The sequence below is a fragment of the Nomascus leucogenys genome, chromosome 5 (genome assembly GCF_006542625.1).
Source record: "Nomascus leucogenys isolate Asia chromosome 5, Asia_NLE_v1, whole genome shotgun sequence".
Lineage (NCBI taxonomy): Eukaryota > Metazoa > Chordata > Mammalia > Primates > Hylobatidae > Nomascus > Nomascus leucogenys.
Genome location: NC_044385.1, coordinates 22,008,178 through 22,024,823, shown reverse-complemented (window position 1 = coordinate 22,024,823; position 16,646 = coordinate 22,008,178). Strand labels below are relative to the sequence as shown.

Here is a 16,646-nt window from a genome sequence, read left to right as displayed (position 1 = left end):
TAAGATTTGCACCCAGAGCTGATGCTGACGCCAATGCCCATGGCGTTTTTCTTTTTTTTTTTTTTGAGATGGAGTCTTGCTCTTTTGCCAGGGTGGACTACAGTGGCACGATCTTGGCTCACTACAACCTCCGCCTCCCAGGTTTAAGCAATTCTCCTGCCTCAGCCTCCCGAGTAGCTGGGATTACGGGTACACACCACCATGCCTGGCTAATTTCTGTATTGTTGGTAGAGACGGGGTTTCACCATGTTGGCCAAGACGGTCTTGATCACTTTACCTCATGATCTGCCCACCTCGGCCTCCCAAAGTGCTGGGATTACAGGCATGAGCCACCGCGCCCGGCCTCGCATGCCTTTTCAAACAGCCCTGCAGCACAGGCAGGGAGCTGCTGGGAACAAGTACCAGGCACATGCCGGCCTGCCTAGAGAAACATTGGATGTCTGGCTGTGTGGATGGCATGCCCAGCTATTTCTGGGAGGCTGCAGAATTAATAGCTAAGAACACAGACAGCCCCACCACTGACCAGCAGCACAACTGGGGGTAAGTTGCTTATCCCTCTAGGCCTCCACATCTTTTTTTTTTTTTTTTTTGAGACGGAATCTCGCTCTGTTGCCCAGGCTGGAGTGCAGTGGCATGATCTCGGCTCACTGCAAGCTCCACCTCCCGGGTTCACGCCATTCTCCCGCCTCAGCCTCCCGAGTAGCTGGGACTACAGGCACCCACCACCATGCCCGGCTTATTTGTTTTTTTTTTTTTGTATTTTTAGTAGAGACGGGGTTTCACTGTGTTAACCAAGATGGTCTCGATCTCCTGACCTCATGATCTGCCCGCCTTGGCCTCCCAAAGTGCTGGGATTACAGGCGTAAGCCACTGCGCCCGGCCGGCCTTGACATCTTCTATATGATGAGAAAAGAATAGTTCTTCCTTCAGAGGGCAGCTGTGAGGATCAAATGCTCAGCACAGCACCTGCCCCACATTGAAGCAGATGGCTTTCCCCTTTATTCTGGGCTGCTGACCCACAACCCATGCAGCCCACTTGGCTCTTCCCTGCCATTAGCTTTGGCTCATTCTAGAACAACACCTTGATCCAGACGAAGGGCCTGGCCCCTTATTCCTCTCATCCCTACTTCTAGCCCTTGGGCAGTGCTCTTGCAGAGAAGCAGGGAGGACCTCACAAGGGCATTGAATTCTCCAGGATGATTACTTAAGATTAAGCCTAACAAAAGCAAGATATTTAAAAATAAACTTTATTAAAGCAGTTAAACTTAGCATTAAATAACACTCTTTAAATGGTACACCTATGAAGCAAGAGTTAAATATAAACAGTCTAATCCTGTACACTTGTGATTAATTGTGACAATCTTAAGTTGCTCACTTCTTTCCCATTTACCAATTCAGAGAAAGCCCCTTTCCTGTTTTCTCTCTCACCACTTTGCCTTGGCATCAAACCAACCCTGCCTTGGGCTTCAGCTGCAGATCCTCCCTAGCCCCTCCTCCCACCCAGCTAGGCTGACTCCAGTTCCAGCCCCAGTCTCCACCAACTGAGCAGCGTATGCAGGGTTATGTCTGGCTTCCAGCATCTACCACCCCTTCAGAGCAACTTCCAACACGGGACAGGAGAGGAAGCTCGCATTGCTTGGTCTGAACAGATTTAAGGAGGTTTTATCACAAGGACCTGAAAACTTCCTGAGCCTGCTTTCTCCTTGCACAGCTGAGGAGGGGCAGGGGCTCTCAACTAAGGGCTCTGAATCACAGAGGGGATAGACGCTGTCTTAGTCCTTCTTGCCTCCCAGGGCCAGGCTTCTTGTGAGGAGCTTCCCTGGGCTGGAGGTGGTCAGTGTGGAGACTGTGGGAGATTCCAGCTTCACTCTGTCTAGGAGGGTCTTCTTAAGGGCAGCTGGGGAGATCTTTTCTTGGTCGGCCATGGACTGTAGCTCTCTGCAGACAAAACCCCAGAAGGACTGAAGGAAGGTAATAAACCCTGGGGCCAGAGCTTTGAGTCTCCACTATCCACACAACCCTCAAGCTTGTTGATCTGACACCACCAAAAATTAGAGCCCCAAGACAAACGCTTCCCAACTAGTATTTCTAAGAAGTATTAGTTAACTAAGTTTGGGTTTGCTTATTTATCTCATTTGATCTGAGGTAGACATAGAGCCCCAAGTGGTATCTGTGATCACATGGGGAGAGTGACAGGGTTTGGAGTCATAGATTCAAATTAGAATCCTGTCTCCATCACTTTTTAGCTGTTTGACCTTGGGAAAATTGTCTCTGAGCCTCAACTTCCCATCTACAAGTCAAAGTCAATCCTGGTTATCTGAAATGCAGTGAGAATTAAGTGAAGTAAGGCTTGCAAACTCTTAGGTAAACAAAATCTACTAAGTTGTGGTTATTAACAGAGCACAGACTCCAGCACTGCTAAATGGGACCCAAGACAGCAGGTTCCGCAAATGGTGCTCAACCCAGCCCAGGGACCAACCAGGAGTGAAGGGTCTGGGACAGAAGTCAGCGGGATGGACTCACCGTGTTCGGATACAGGAGGCCTCAACTGCATTGATGAGCAGAGAGCGGAAGCCCCCACTCTCTAGAAAGTGCAGGGCATGGATGGTGGCTCCCCCAGGGGAGCAGACATTGTCCTTGAGTTGGCACGGATGCTGCTCCGAGTCCAGCAGCATCTTGGCAGCTCCCTGTGGGGAAGGGCACATTAGGAGAAAGTTGCTGGTGTGCGTTGGAACAGGTTTCCCCACACCCACTGCTCCTGCCCAACTGCTACCCCAGCTTCCCAACCAACTCCCACCCCAGTTCAGTGACGCACAAGAACCCCCATTCTACACCCTGGTCCTGAACATGCGGGGGAAAGATACTGACCAGCAAAGCCTGGGCCCCGAGTCGGACTGCCAGGCGCCGTGGCAAACCCATCTTCACCCCACCATCAGCCAATGCGTCCAGAGCCATGAATGCCTGTGGAGACACTCACTAAGCCCCAGGCCACAGGCACTGAAGGGCCTTTCCTAAGGTCTGCTTTCTGATGACTAGAACTAGCTCCACGGGTCAGCATCCTGTACCAGCCAGCTGTGCCCAAGAGGTGGGTGCCACCCCCAGTCCAAGCCTGCCTCCCAGCCCATCTTGCTGCCTGGGTCCCTGGAAGGCTGAGCAAGCAAGCGAGGGCCTCACATAGGCAGGCCCGCTGCCACTGAGCCCCGTGACGGCATCAATGAGGTCCTCTTCCACCTCAGTGCAGAAGCCCACGCTGCTCATGAGCTGCTCCAGGAGCTGCCCATCCTCCACCAGGGCATGGGTGCCCGTGGCGTACACTGTAGCGCCTTCCCGCACTACCACAGGTGTGTTGGTCATGCAGCGAATCACTTTGGGGGCTGGCTGGAACGCCATCAGCTTCTAGGGTGAGGGAGAGAGCTGAGTGAGTGGCCAGGGCACAGCTCCCACCAGCACCCACCCATTAGCTGCCATTCCTGGGTCAACCCTCCCCTCACACAAGGGGCATCAGGGCTGAGATGGGCACCTTCTCCACAGAGCTGATGGTGACACCAGCCGCACAGGAGACCACGATGTGTCTGGCTTGCACGTCGGCCCCAATCTCATCCAGGATGAAGGGGATGATATGCGGCTTCACAGCCAGAAACAGGACGTCGCTGTGCTTCACCGTCTCCTTGTTGCTGCGTGTCAGGTTCACACCCATCTTCTGCAAGAGGAGACTCCCAGCTCACAGTGCTGGAGCAGCCTGGCTATGCCAAGGCCTCCCAGGGATCATCTGAACCCCTGCCAAACCGATTCTGCCAGATGCAGCCTGGAATTCTTAGCTTTATGCCCTCAGGGTTCTACCCCTACCCCAAATGATATAGTTTTTCATTGTTGCTACTGGACAAGTAAGCACAGGCTTGGAGCATGACGAGCTTCACCATGGTAACCAGGAAGTGGCTGCCCTTCTTCCCTGCCAATCTTCTGGCATCTAAGGCACTCCTCTGCCAGGTAACAAGGCCCTATGGTGAAAAGTGGCAGGGCAAAGGGAAATGCTAATACCTGGTCGTCAGAAGCACAGCTGAGTGAGGCCCTATCCTAACGCTGGCCGCTTGTTCGTGGGGACCGCACAGTCTCCATGTGGTCCAGGTCTAGGATGGAAGCCACCCATCCCTCTATGACTCCAAACTGAGAAGCAGGACCCTCCAGTGCTAGGGACGTCAGCCCACCCTAGGCACAAACACTGCCTGTCACCTGCCTCATCAGCCATCCTCTCCCACAGAGCACAGGTTTTGGGTGAAGACTTGGAATATGTTTTTGGAGAGCAGAACAACTAATTCACCAGATTCTTCCCAATATGCTCATTCACGACTCAGAATAACAGCAAAGTGGCCACTGTTGTAAATGAGGAAATAGCCTCAAAGTGGCTGAGTACTTTAAGGTCATACAACTCGTCTATTAAGAAAAATGGCTGGGCGCAGTGGCTCACCCCTGTAATCCCAGCACTTTTGGAGGCCAAGGCGGGCAGATCACTTGAGGCCAGGAGTTCGAGACCAGCCTAGCCAACAGTATTCTCTACTAAAAATACAAAAATTAGCCATGCGTGGTGGGTGCCTGTAATCCCAGCTACTCGGGAGGCTGAGGTGGGAGGATTGCTTGAACCTGGGAGGCGGAGGTTGCAGTGAGCTGAGATCGCGCCACTGCACTCCAGCCTGGGCGACACACTAAGACCCTGTCTGAAAAAAAAATTTTTTTAATGAGTATTTATTGGGTACCTACTATGTGCCAGGTGCTTTCATCATATAATTACCTCAGTTAACCCTCTACCACTCCAGTGTCTGGATCTGACCCCCAGTATGTCTGCCTGGGTGTTCCCACCACACTGAGCTGCCCAAGAGAAGGTGGAAAGATTGTGATGTTCCTGGAGTGAAGGTCACCGCCGGCCAAAGACCAGCACTTGGGCACAGGGGCCGGCCGGACTCACTTCATCTCAGGTCATCCTTTTCCTGGGCCTCCACCCGCTTCCTACTCCGCCCGGTTCCACCTACCCTGAGCGCGGACACCGTGGGCAGGTTCATTTCCGGGGAGCTGGCTATTATCTTGTGAGCCGACAGGATGCCTGCAGAAGACAGAGCTTTTCAACTAGGGGTCGCAGCTCAGCCCGTTACCACGCTTTCCCTGGCTCTAAAACTCAGAGCCGCCCTAACAGTGGCCAGTCTCCCTCTCCCCCTCAATCCTCTACGAGGACAGAAGACGCACTTGCTGCTCAACCAGAGTCTCATCTACCCCACTGGACGCAAACTCCCCTTTCATTCACTCATGCTGGTGGGAAGGGGGCCCGCTCGGGCCTCGGGACCGCCCGCGAAGCCGCCTCCCGCCTCCACGTGCTTGCCTGCGGCCGTGAAGCCCCGCGCCAGAGCATAGGCCAGCTGGCCGGCACCGATGAAGCCCACGCTCATGGTCCGCGGTTCACGCTTCCTGGCAGCCGCACGAACCCCCTCAGCGCGGGCCCGGAAGTAACGCTAGGGGAAGGGCTGCGGCCGAGCTAACAGCAGCTCCTGGGATGGTGCAACGCCGTACTCCTCCGGCGGATATCTCCAGGGCGGCTGATGGCGCCTTAGGCCATGTGGCCCCGCCCTGTCCGGGAGACCAATCCGCGGCCAGGATCTCGGGGCAGGCCAATCCGCGGCCGCGCCCGGGCCGCGTGCCCGCCTCCTCCGCTCGCGACTGGAGGGCGGAACTCCGGACTGGAGTTCCGGAAGCCCTTGTGGCAGCTTGGTGTGAGCGCCAGGCGCCCGCCGGCCCAGGACGCCCGACCCCCCCACCAGCCCACCCCAAGGCTGAGGTCGCTGTCCCTAAGCCACCTCGGGCTCAGGGCTGAGGCCTGGCCCAGGCCTGGCTAATATTATTCCTGGCGCTGGCCATCAGATGCCCCTCATGGCCCACAGGAATTCTCCAGGTTGCCTATTTGCGGGGATGAACGAGGCCCTCCTGGCGTAGGTTCAGACCGGGTGGCGGAGAGGCGGCACCAGGGTGGTCAGCCGCGGCTTATTCACTTGAACTTGAGTGGTTCTCGCGAATTTGTCCAAACTAGATACAAGAAGGACAAGTTCGAGTCTCCGACTCTTCCGCGAGCCCGCACCCCCCAGCCCCTTGCTGTCACTTGCTTTTTTTTTTTTTTTTGAGGCGGAGTTTCACTCTTGTTGCCCAGGCTGGAGTGCAGTGGCACGATCTCGGCTCACTGCAATCTCCGCCTCCCGGATTCAAGTGATTCTTCTGCCTCAGCCTCCCGAGTAGCTGGGATTACAGGCGCCCGCCACCACGACCGGATAATTTTTGTATTTTTAGTAGAGACGGGGTTTCACCATGTTGGTCAGGCTGGTCTTCAACTCATGACATCAGGTTATCCGCCCGCCTCGGCCTCCCAAAGTGCTGGGATTATAGGCGTGAGCCACCGCGCCCGACCTGTCTCTTGCTTTAAAAAGCTCCACCAATGTGATGTTTCCTTTTCCATCAGTAGTAAATATAAGGGGCCGCAGGGAACAAATGACAGAAGTAGAGAGGAAGAAGGTGGCGTTCCTAGAGGACTCAGAAGAGCTGGGGACCCTTAGTTCCCATGGTTTCTCTGCTAGCTTTTCTAGTCCTTTCCGTGTAATGCACACCCCCACTCCCAGGCAAGGGGCTGCTTTCTGTGAACTTCCCTGAGCAAGTCCCCAGGCCCTCAGTTTGTGCACCCTTTAAAGTGAGGACCAAATATAATATTTACTATTAAGCAAAATAATGCTCTATTTCTGTTTTATTTATTTATTTATTGAGACGGAGTTTCGCTCTTGTTGCCCAGGCCGGAGTGCAATGGCACGATCTCGGCTCACTGCAACCTCCACCTCCCGGGTTCAAGCAATTCTGCTTCAGCCTCTGGAGTAGCTGGGATTACAGGCATGCGCCACCACGCCCGGCTAATTTTTTGTATTTTTAGTAGAGACAGCGTTTCTCCATGTTGGTCAGGCTGATCTTGAACTCCCGACCTGAGGTGATCCGCCTGTCTCAGCCTCCCAAAGTGCTGGGATTACAGGCGTGAGGCACAGCACCTGGCCTCTGTATTTTTAAAATTAGAAAAGTAATACAGACATAGTGAAGGAAGTTTGGAGATAAAAGTAAAAATAAAATCATCCACATCATACTTCCCAAGGATAGTTTCTTACAAACATTTTTGGTGTATTTCCTTACACTATCATGTCCTATGCATATCTACTTTCTCCATCATTGGAAATAAATGATGTACATGTAGTTTTGAAATTTCTCTAATAGACGTGAGCATTTTCCAATGTCACTGAAAAGTTATTTAAGACAGTTTTAATGACTACTTATTTCGTTATATGTATGTACCTTACTGATTTAACCATTCAAAGGTCAATGTTAGGTTTATTGATTTATGTAATAGATAACTTACTGAGCCAGGTTCTGGGAGTATAGCTATGAACAAAACAGACAAGTTCCTGTCCTCATAAAACATCAATTTATTATTATTTCTTATTTTTATTTATTTATTTTTGAGACGGAGTCTTTGTTACCCAGGCTGGAGTGAAGGGGCACGATCTCGGCTCACTGCAACCACCACCTCCCGGGTTCAAGCGATTCTCCTATCTCAGCCTCCCGAGTACCTGGGATTACAGGCATGTGTCACCAAGCCCGGCCAATTTTTGTATTTTTAGTAGAGATGGGGTTTCACCATGTTGGCCAGGCTGGTCTCCAGCTCCTGACCTCAGGTGATTCACCCACCTTGGCCTCCCAAAGTGCTGGGATTACAGACGAGAGCCACTGGGCTCGGCCTTCAATTTTTTAAAGTTTTGTTCATATTATTGTGATAAAATCTTTGCCTGACTCATTATTTTCTTAATGTGACTCCCAGAAGTGAGATTTGTAAGGTCCAGTGGTTTGGGGCTTTAAGAGCTCTCATAGCTGCCATGTTGCAGCATAGCCTAATGGTTACCAGCATAAAGCTCTGAAACCAGAAACCCAGCAGAAACCAAACTGGCTGAAGGAAAAGGGGGGGCTTCTGTACAGCTCTTGGGAGAGGCACAGGGGAGCTCACAGACCAAAAGGGGCACCTACAGAGAGCAGGACCTCAGGAATGGAATTAGAACACTGCGCTGCCAGCACTTCCCCTCTTCTCTTTGTCTCATTTCTGTTTGCCTGCATTTGGCCTCCCTTTTGTTGTAGAGGAGTCTTTGTCAGGTAGTGAGGAAGTTGGGGGTCTACCCTCCTTCACAACTTCCTAATGCTGCCTGCTCCTCTGCAGGATACTCACCCTCCCCATAGTCCACCAGGGCACTGCAGGGCCCTTTGCTTTTCCTGACTGTGGTCTGTTGTGGGGAGCTCTGGATCTGACCTGCAATACAGGAGGTTGTGCTGAAGCTGAATGTGTGTTTTGGAGTGGGGTGAGGGGGATACTTGTGTCTCACTCCTTTCCGACCCCGTACATAGACCCATCCCTTACCTGGTTGCCTTGCCTTGATAGCTCCCATTTCCACTTCCGGGAGCCAGGGTGAAATAGGAGAACTGCAAAAGCCTAAGAAAGGATGGCCGGGTGCAGTGGCTCATGCCTGTAATCCCAAAACTTTGGGAGGCTGAGGCGAATGGACCACCTGAGGTCAGGAGTTCGAGACCAGCCTGGCCAACATAGTGAAACCCCATCTCTACTGAAAATACAAAAAATTAGCTGGGCGTGGTGGCGGGTGCCTGTAATCTCAGCTACTCAGGAGGCTGAGGCAGGGGAATTGCTTGAACCCGGGAGGTGAAGATTGCAGTGAGCCAAGATTGTGCCATTGCACTCCAGCCTGAGTGACACTGTGAGACTCTGTCTAAAAAAAAAAAGAGTCCATGTTGGTGACCCCCAGTGTTGGCTTCATCCCCAGCCAGGACTGGCCACATAAGAGATGGATTAGCAAAGGCACTTGCTCCTCTCAGTTTGGACTTAGGGCAGCAAGTGAGCCACTGACCATTTTTGTGGTAGTTTTGATCTATTATTTTTTTTCATCTCCAAAGTTTAAAGCTTAGATATACAAAATCTATTATATTTTATTTTTAAAAAATATAAAATGGAAATAAAAAAGAGCAAAAGAGAAAAAACAAAAATTAAAAACAAAGAAAACAAAACCCCAAATACATACATACATATATATATATATAAAATAGAGACAGGGTCTCGCTATGTTAGTCTAGGTTGATCTTGAACTCTTGACCTCAAGCAATCCTCCCTCCTTGGCTTCCCAGTGTTAGGATTACAGGCACGAGCCACCGCACCCAGCCTGTTACCTATTTTAAATGTAGGTAAGCCCATTTTATTCTCTTTTAATGACCTTGCTGACTCTAAAGGCCCATTTCCTTGGTGCTGTGGCCACTGCCTTGGTTTCTAAGGCAATCACATCTGATGCCTGTGGAGTTCCTCTGAACTGAAGTTGAGAAGAGGAGAGGGGAAGCCTTTCGTTCCCATCCAGCCACCCTAAAGGACACCCCTAGCCTTGCACTGCCATCCTGCCATGGGACATGCTCAGTCCCTGCTGGCACTTGTCTCCTTGGGCACCCACTATCCTTTTGCTGTCTCTGAACAGACACATCCACAAAGCTGCCAGGACCGCCCACCTTCACCCCTCTACTCCCATCCCCTCATCCACCAGTCAGGTTCAGCTGTTCGTACCCTTCCTCCCTCTTCACTCCCCTCTGTCCTGCCTGATGGCCCCCTCCAGCTGTCTCAGACAAAATGGATGCTGCTTCACTTCTGTCTACTTCTGCTTCTTCACTATCAGGGCCTCAGGGCCTCCCTGTAAACAGCAGGCCAGTCTCTCCTACCTCTAAACAGCAGGCCAGTCTCTCCTAAGAACTGAGATGACCTAGGAAATGAGAGAGAAGCCTGTGCTGCTCCCAGATAAACAGATGGCAAGTGCCTTGGCCCTCAATCCTCCCTGTCCTAGGAGCTTCTCCAAAGAGACACATTTTTGAGTGCACTTTTGAATTCTTTTTGTTATTGCATAAATAATCCATGTTTACTTTAGAAAAATTAGAAATGAGATCAAATGGAAGGCCGGGTGCAGTGGCTCATGCCTGTAATCCCAGCACTTTGGGAGAACAAGGCAGGCGATCATTTGAAAACAGGAGTTCCAAACCAGCCTAGCCAATGTGGCGAAACCCTGTCTCTACTAAAAATACAAAAATTAGCCGAGTATCATGGCCTGTGCTTGTACTCCCAGCTATTCTGGTAGCTGATGCACAAGAATCGCTTGAACCCAGGAAGCAGAGGTTACAGTGAGCCGAGATCGTGCCTCTGCACTTCAGCCTGGGTGACAGTGACACTCTGGACACTGAGAACAAATGGAAAAACATTGTTTTCAATCCCACCGCAGAAAGATTTAGAACCAATGTGACCCTTTTGGAGTATAACTCTCTTCACTTCTTTTCCCTATGCAATAGGCACATTAAAACTTGATTTTGGCCGGGCACAGTGGCTAATGCCTGTAATTCCAACACTTTGGAAGGCTGAGACAGACGGATCACTTGAGCTCAGGAGTTCGAGACCATCCTGGGCAACATGGCAAAACCCTGTCTCTACCAGAAAATAAAAAAATAAAAATAAATAAATAATAAAAATAAAAAATTAGCTGGGTGTGGTGGTGCGTGCCTGTAGTTCCAGCTACTCAGGAAGCTGAGGTGGGAGGATCACGTGAGCCTGGGAGGTGGAGGTTACAGTGAGCTAAGATCCTGCTACTGCACTCCAGCCTGAGCAACACGGTGAGACCCTGTCTCAAAAAAAAAAAAGGAAAAAAAAGAAAAAGAAAAGAAAGAGAAAAAGCAAACTATCACAAGAACAAAAAAAACAACATGGCATGTTCTTACTCATAGGTGGGAATTGAACAATGAGAACACTTGGACATAAGAAGGGGAACATCACACACCTGGGCCTGTTGTGGGGTGGGGGAGGGAGGAAGGATAGCATTAGCAGATATACCTAATGTAAATGATGAGTTAATGGGTGCAGCACACCAACATGGCACATGTATACATATGTAACAAACCTGTACGTTGTGCACATGTATCCTAGAACTTAAAGTATAATAAAAAAAAAAAAAGAAAGAAAAAAAAACCTTTTTTTTTTTTTTTTTGAGACGGAGTCTAGCTTTGTCAGCCAGGCTGGAGTACAGTGGTGCAATCTCGGCACACTGCAACCTCTGCCTCCCAGATTCAAGTAATTCTCCTGCCCCAGCCTCCTGAGGAGCTGGGACTGCAGGTGTGCACCACCACACCCAGCTAATTTTTGTATTTTTAGTAGAGACGGGGTTTCACCATGTTGGCCAGGCTGGTCTCGAACCCCTGACCTCAGGTGATCCACCTATCTTGGCCTCCCAAAGTGCCGGGATTACAAGCATGAGCCACCAGGCCTGGCCAAAACCTTGATTTTTTTTTTTTTTTTTTTTTTTGAGACGCAGTCTCTCTCTGTCGCCCAGGCTGGAGTGCAGTGGTGGGATCTCGGCTCACTGCAAGCTCCGCCTCCTGGGTTCACGCCATTCTCCTGCCTCAGCCTCCCAAGTAGCTGGGACTACAGGTGCCAGCCACCACGCCTGGCTAATTTTTTGCATTTTTTTTTTTTTTTTTTTTTTTAGTAGAGACAGAGTTTCACTGTGTTAGCCAGGATGGTTTCCATCTCCTGACCTCGTGATCCACCCACCTCAGCCTCCCAAAGTGCTGGGATTACAGGCGTGAGCCATCGTGCCCGGCCAAAACCTTGGTTTTTAAAATAAGTATTTATTCATGCTGCATGGAAACAGGTGATATGCAAAAACCAAAGTAATTTTGTTTTAGGATAGTGGGATTATGGGTGGTTTGCAAAACATTAAAAATTATCTTTAATGTTATTTATTTATTTATTTTTTTTTTGAGACAAGTTCTTGCTCTGTCACCCAGGCTAAAGTGTAGTGGCATCATCACGGCTCACTGCAGCCTCAACTTCCCAGGCTCAAACACTCCTCCCACCTCCGCCTGCCAAGTAGCTGGGACTACAACCACTACTCCTGGCTAATTTTTTGTATTTTTTAAAGTATAGATGATGGGGATGGTCTCACTATGTTGTACAGTTTGGTTTTGAACTCCCAGGCTCAAGCAATCCGCCTTCCTTGGCCTCCCAAAGTGCTGGCATTTCAGGCTTGAGCCACTGCACCTGGCCCTTTATTTCATCTTTTAAATGAAAAAAAATTGTAATTACATCCCACTTCTAATGGGATTTGGCTTACTGTCTGTATTAATTTTCTATTGCTGCTGTATTAATTCATCACAAATTTAGCTGCTTAAAACGAAACAACTTTATCTCACATTTTGTAGATTTAAAGTCTGAGTTTGAGGCCATCCTGGGCAACATAGGGAGACCCCTGTCTTTACAAAAATTTTAAAAATTAGCCAGTATGGTGGTATGAGCCTGTAGTCCCAGCTACTTGGGGAGAATGAGGTGGGAGGATCACTTGAGCCTGGGAGATTGAGGCTGCAGTGGGCTATGATCGTGCTTTACTCCAGTCTGGGTGGCAGTGAGACCCTGTCTTTAAAACAAAACAAAACAAGACAAAAAAAACAGTCTGAGTAGCCTCAGCTGGTTTCTCTGCTCCAGGTCTCACAAAGACAAATCCCCATGTCAGCTGATGATCTGGCCTGTTATCTGGAGGCTCTGGGGGAGGATCCACCTTCAGACTCATTCAAGTGTTGGCAGAATTCACTTCCATGTGGGTGTAGAACTGAGGTCCCCTTTCCTTGCTGGCTATCAGCTGGGAGTCAGCCCACCTTTTAGAGGCCACTCACATTCTCTAGCTCATGGCCTTGCTCATCTTCAAACCAGCAATGGCAGGGCAAGTCCTCCTCATGCTTCAGATCTCTTTGACCTCCCCCTTCTACCTCATCTCTCCTGCCTCCAGCCAGAGAAAGTTCTCTGCTTTGAAGGGCTCGTGTGATTAGATTGGGCACACTCAGATAATCCAAGATAATCTCCCTATTTTAAGGTTTGTAACCTTAATTACATCTGCAGAGTCCTTTTTGCTATGTAACATAACATAGTCACAGGTTGCAAGGATTAGGGCCCAGGTGACTTTGGGGAGAGCGTTCTGTCTACCACACTGTCTCCCTATCCTAATGAGCACACGTTACATTTTGAAATGAAGCCAATCTCCTGCATTTTTTTTTTTTTAGCTCACACTCAGCCTGGTGTGAGCAGGCCCATCTTTGCCACTGATTGCACGTGACTGCCTAGGAATCCACAGATCTTTTAGAGCCACAGATACATCACTGTGTAGCTGGTAGAGTTCTTCAGGTGGATATTGATATCCTTCTAGTACACAAAGCAACCATATGCCCTGGTATTTACAATACACCAAGTGGAAAATCTTGGCTGTCTAGACATTTTTTAGCTCTATTTTTCTTCTGTTACGATTTTATTTTAATTTTTTTTGAGAGAGAGTCTTGCTCTGTCACCCAGGCCGGAGGGCAGTGGCACAATCTCGGCTCACTTCAACCTCCACCTCCCAGGTTCAAGTGATTCTCTACCTCAGCCTCCTGAGCAGCTAGGATCACAGGCGTGCACCACCACGCCCGGCTAATTTTTGTACTTTTAGTAGAGACGGGGTTTCACCATGTTGGCCAGGCTGGTCTCGAACTCCTGGCCTAGAGCCATCCACCCGCCTCGGCCTCCCAAAGTACTGGGATTACAGGCGTGAGCCACCACGCCCAGCCTATTTTTCTCTTATTATTTAGTTAGTATTAATTAGCTTTGTAGGTAAGAAATAGAGTCCTTTATCCCGAAGTACAGCCATACCTCACTTAACAATGGTGATATCGGCTGGGCGCGGTGGCTCATGCCTGTAATCCCAGCACTTTGGGAGGCCGAGGTAGGTGGATCATGATGAGAGGTGACAGCGTGCTGGCAGTCCTCACAGCCCTCGCTCGCTCTCGGCGCCTCCTCTGCTTGGGCTCCCACTTCGGTGGCACTTGAGCAGCCCTTCAGCCCACCGCTGCACTGTGGGAGCCCCTTTCTGGGCTGGCGAAGGCCAGAGCCGGCTCCCTCAGCTTGCAGGGAGGTGTGGAGGGAGAGGCGCGAGCGGAAACGGGAGCTGCGTGTGGCGCTTGCGGGCCAGCTGGAGTTCCAGGTGGGTGTGGGCTTGGCGGGCCCAACACTCGGAGCAGCCGGTCGGCCCTGCCGGCCCTGGCAATGAGGGGCTTAGCACCCGGGCCAGTGGCTGTGGAGGGTGTACTGGGTCCCCCAGCAGTGCCAGCCTACCGGCGCTGTGCTCAATTTCTCACCAGGCCTTAGCTGCCTTCCTGCGGGGCAGGGCTCAGGACCTGCAGCCTGCCATGCCTGAGCCTCCCATCCCCTTCATGGGCTCCTGTGCGGCCCGAGCCTCCCCGACAAGCGCCACTCCCTGCTCCACAGCACCCAGTCCCATCAACCACCCAAGGGCTGAGGAGTGCGAGCGCACGGCGCGGGACTGGCAGGCAGCTCCACCTGCAGCCCTGGTGCAGGATCCACTGGGTGAAGCCAGCTGGGCTCCTGAGTCTGGTGGGGACGTGGAGAACCTTTACGTCTAGCTCAGGGATTGTAAATACACCAATCAGCACCCTGTGTCTAGCTCAGGGTCTGCGAATGCACCAGTTGACACTCCGTATCTAGCTGCTCTGGTGGAGCCTTGGAGAACCTTTATGTCTAGCTCAAGGATTGTAAATACACCAATCGGCACTCTGTATCTAGCTCAAGGTTTGTAAACACACCAATCAGCACCCTGTGTCTAGCTGGAGGTTTGTGAATGCACCAACTGACACTCTGTATCTAGCTGCTCTGGTGGGGCCTTGGAGAACCTTTGTGTCTATACTCTGTATCTAATTGATTTGATGGGGACATGGAGAACCTTTATGTCTAGCTCAGGGATTGTAAACGCACCAATCAGGGCCCTGTCAAAACAGACCACTCGGCTCTACCAATCAACAGGACGTGGGTGGGGCCAGATAAGAGAATTAAAAAAACCAGGCTGCCTGAGCCAGCAGTAGCAAACCGCTCGGGTTCCCTTCCAGACGGTGGCAGCTTTGTTCTTTCGCTCTTTGCAATAAATCTTGCTACTGCTCACTCTTTGGGTCCACACTGCTTTTATGAGCTGTCACACTCACCGCGAAGGTCTACAGCTTCACTCCTGAGCTAGCGAGACCACAAAAAAGAACTCAACTGCTAAAAAACCACGAAGGTCTGCAGCTTCACTCTGAGCCAGCGAGACCACGAACCCACCAGAAGGAAGAAACTCGGAACACATCCGAACATCAGAAGGAACAAACCAGACGCGCCACCTTAAGAGCTGTAACACTCACTGTGAGGGTCCGCGGCTTCATTCTTGAAGTCAGTGAGACCAAGAACCCACCAGTTCTGGACACAATGAGGTCGGGAGTTCGAGACCAGCCTGGCCAAGATGGTGAAACCCTGTCTCTACTAAAAAATAACAAAAATGTGGCGGGTGCCTGTAATCCCAGCTACTCAGGAGGCTGAGGCAGGAGAATCACTTGAGTCGGGGAGGTAGAGTCTGCAGTGAGCTGAGATCGTACCACTGCACTCTAACCTGGGTGACAGAGCAAGTCTCTGACTCAAAAAAACAAGAAACAAAAAAAAATGGGGCTATGTTCTAAGAAATGCATTGTTAGGCGATTTCATTGCTGTGGAAACATCAGGGGGTGCACTCAACATAAACCTACACGGTGGAGCTTACTACACGCCTAGACTATGTGGTATAGCCTATTGCTCCTAGGCTACAACCCTGTGCAGCATATTATTGTACTGAATACTGTAGGCAATCATAACAATGGTATTTGTGTATCTAAACATAGAGAAGGTACAGCAGAAACCTAGTGTAAAATATTTTAAAATGGCACATCATCTATAGGGCACTTGCCATGAATGGAGCTTGGAGGAGTGGAGGTTGCTTTGGGTGAGTCAGTGAGTGAGTAATGAGTGAATGTGAAGGCCTAGGACATTACTGTACGCTACCGTCGACTTTATCAACACTATATACTTAGCCTACACTAAATTTGTAAAAATAAATTTTTCTTTCTTTAATAATTGACCTTAGTTTGCTGTAACTTTTTTATAAACGTTAAATTAAAAATAAACTTTTTGACTCTTTTTTTTTTTTTTTGAAAACGGAGTCTCACTCTGTCACCAGGCTGGAGTGCAATGGCGTGATCTCAGCTCACTGCAACCTCAGCCTCCCAGGTTCAAGCGATTCTCCTGCCTCAGCCTCCCGAGTAGCTGGGATTACAGGCATGCAACACCATGCCCGGCTAATTTTTTATTTTTAGTAGAGAAAGGGTTTCACCATGTTGGTCAGGCTGGTCTTGAACTCTTGACCTCAGGTGATCCGCCCACCTCAGCCTCCCAAAGTGCTGGGATTACAGGCATGAGCCACCACACCTGGCCGACTCTTTTGTAATAACAATTAAAACACAAACATTGTACAGATTTATACAATATTTTTCTTTTTATCCTTATTCTTTTATTTTTTTGGAGGGGAACAGAGTCCCGCTCTGTCGCCCAGGCTGGAGTCCAGTGGTGTGATCTCAGCTCACTGCAACTTCTGCCTCTCGGGTCCAAGTGATTCTCCTGTCTC

The 16,646-nt window shown here is 50.2% G+C and overlaps 1 protein-coding gene across 2 annotated transcripts; it reads right to left on the bottom strand.

The window, feature by feature from the left end:
* Positions 1 to 1,229: 1,229 nt before the first annotated feature.
* PYCR2 (pyrroline-5-carboxylate reductase 2) lies at positions 1,230 to 5,632 on the bottom strand. 2 transcript variants are annotated; one of them, XM_004088039.2, is made up of 7 exons: positions 5,369 to 5,632; positions 5,025 to 5,095; positions 3,521 to 3,700; positions 3,175 to 3,396; positions 2,869 to 2,961; positions 2,524 to 2,687; positions 1,230 to 1,938 (listed from the first exon to the last, which is right to left on the bottom strand). In XM_004088039.2, the coding sequence occupies exons 1-7, from the start codon at positions 5,433 to 5,435 to the stop codon at positions 1,773 to 1,775; spliced, it is 963 nt and encodes a 320-aa protein (XP_004088087.1). In that variant the 5' UTR covers positions 5,436 to 5,632; the 3' UTR covers positions 1,230 to 1,772. The 2 variants fall into 2 exon arrangements, with proteins under 2 accessions (XP_004088087.1, XP_003275136.2); XM_003275088.3 differs by lacking the exon at positions 3,175 to 3,396.
* Between the last annotated feature and the right edge of the window lie 11,014 nt (positions 5,633 to 16,646).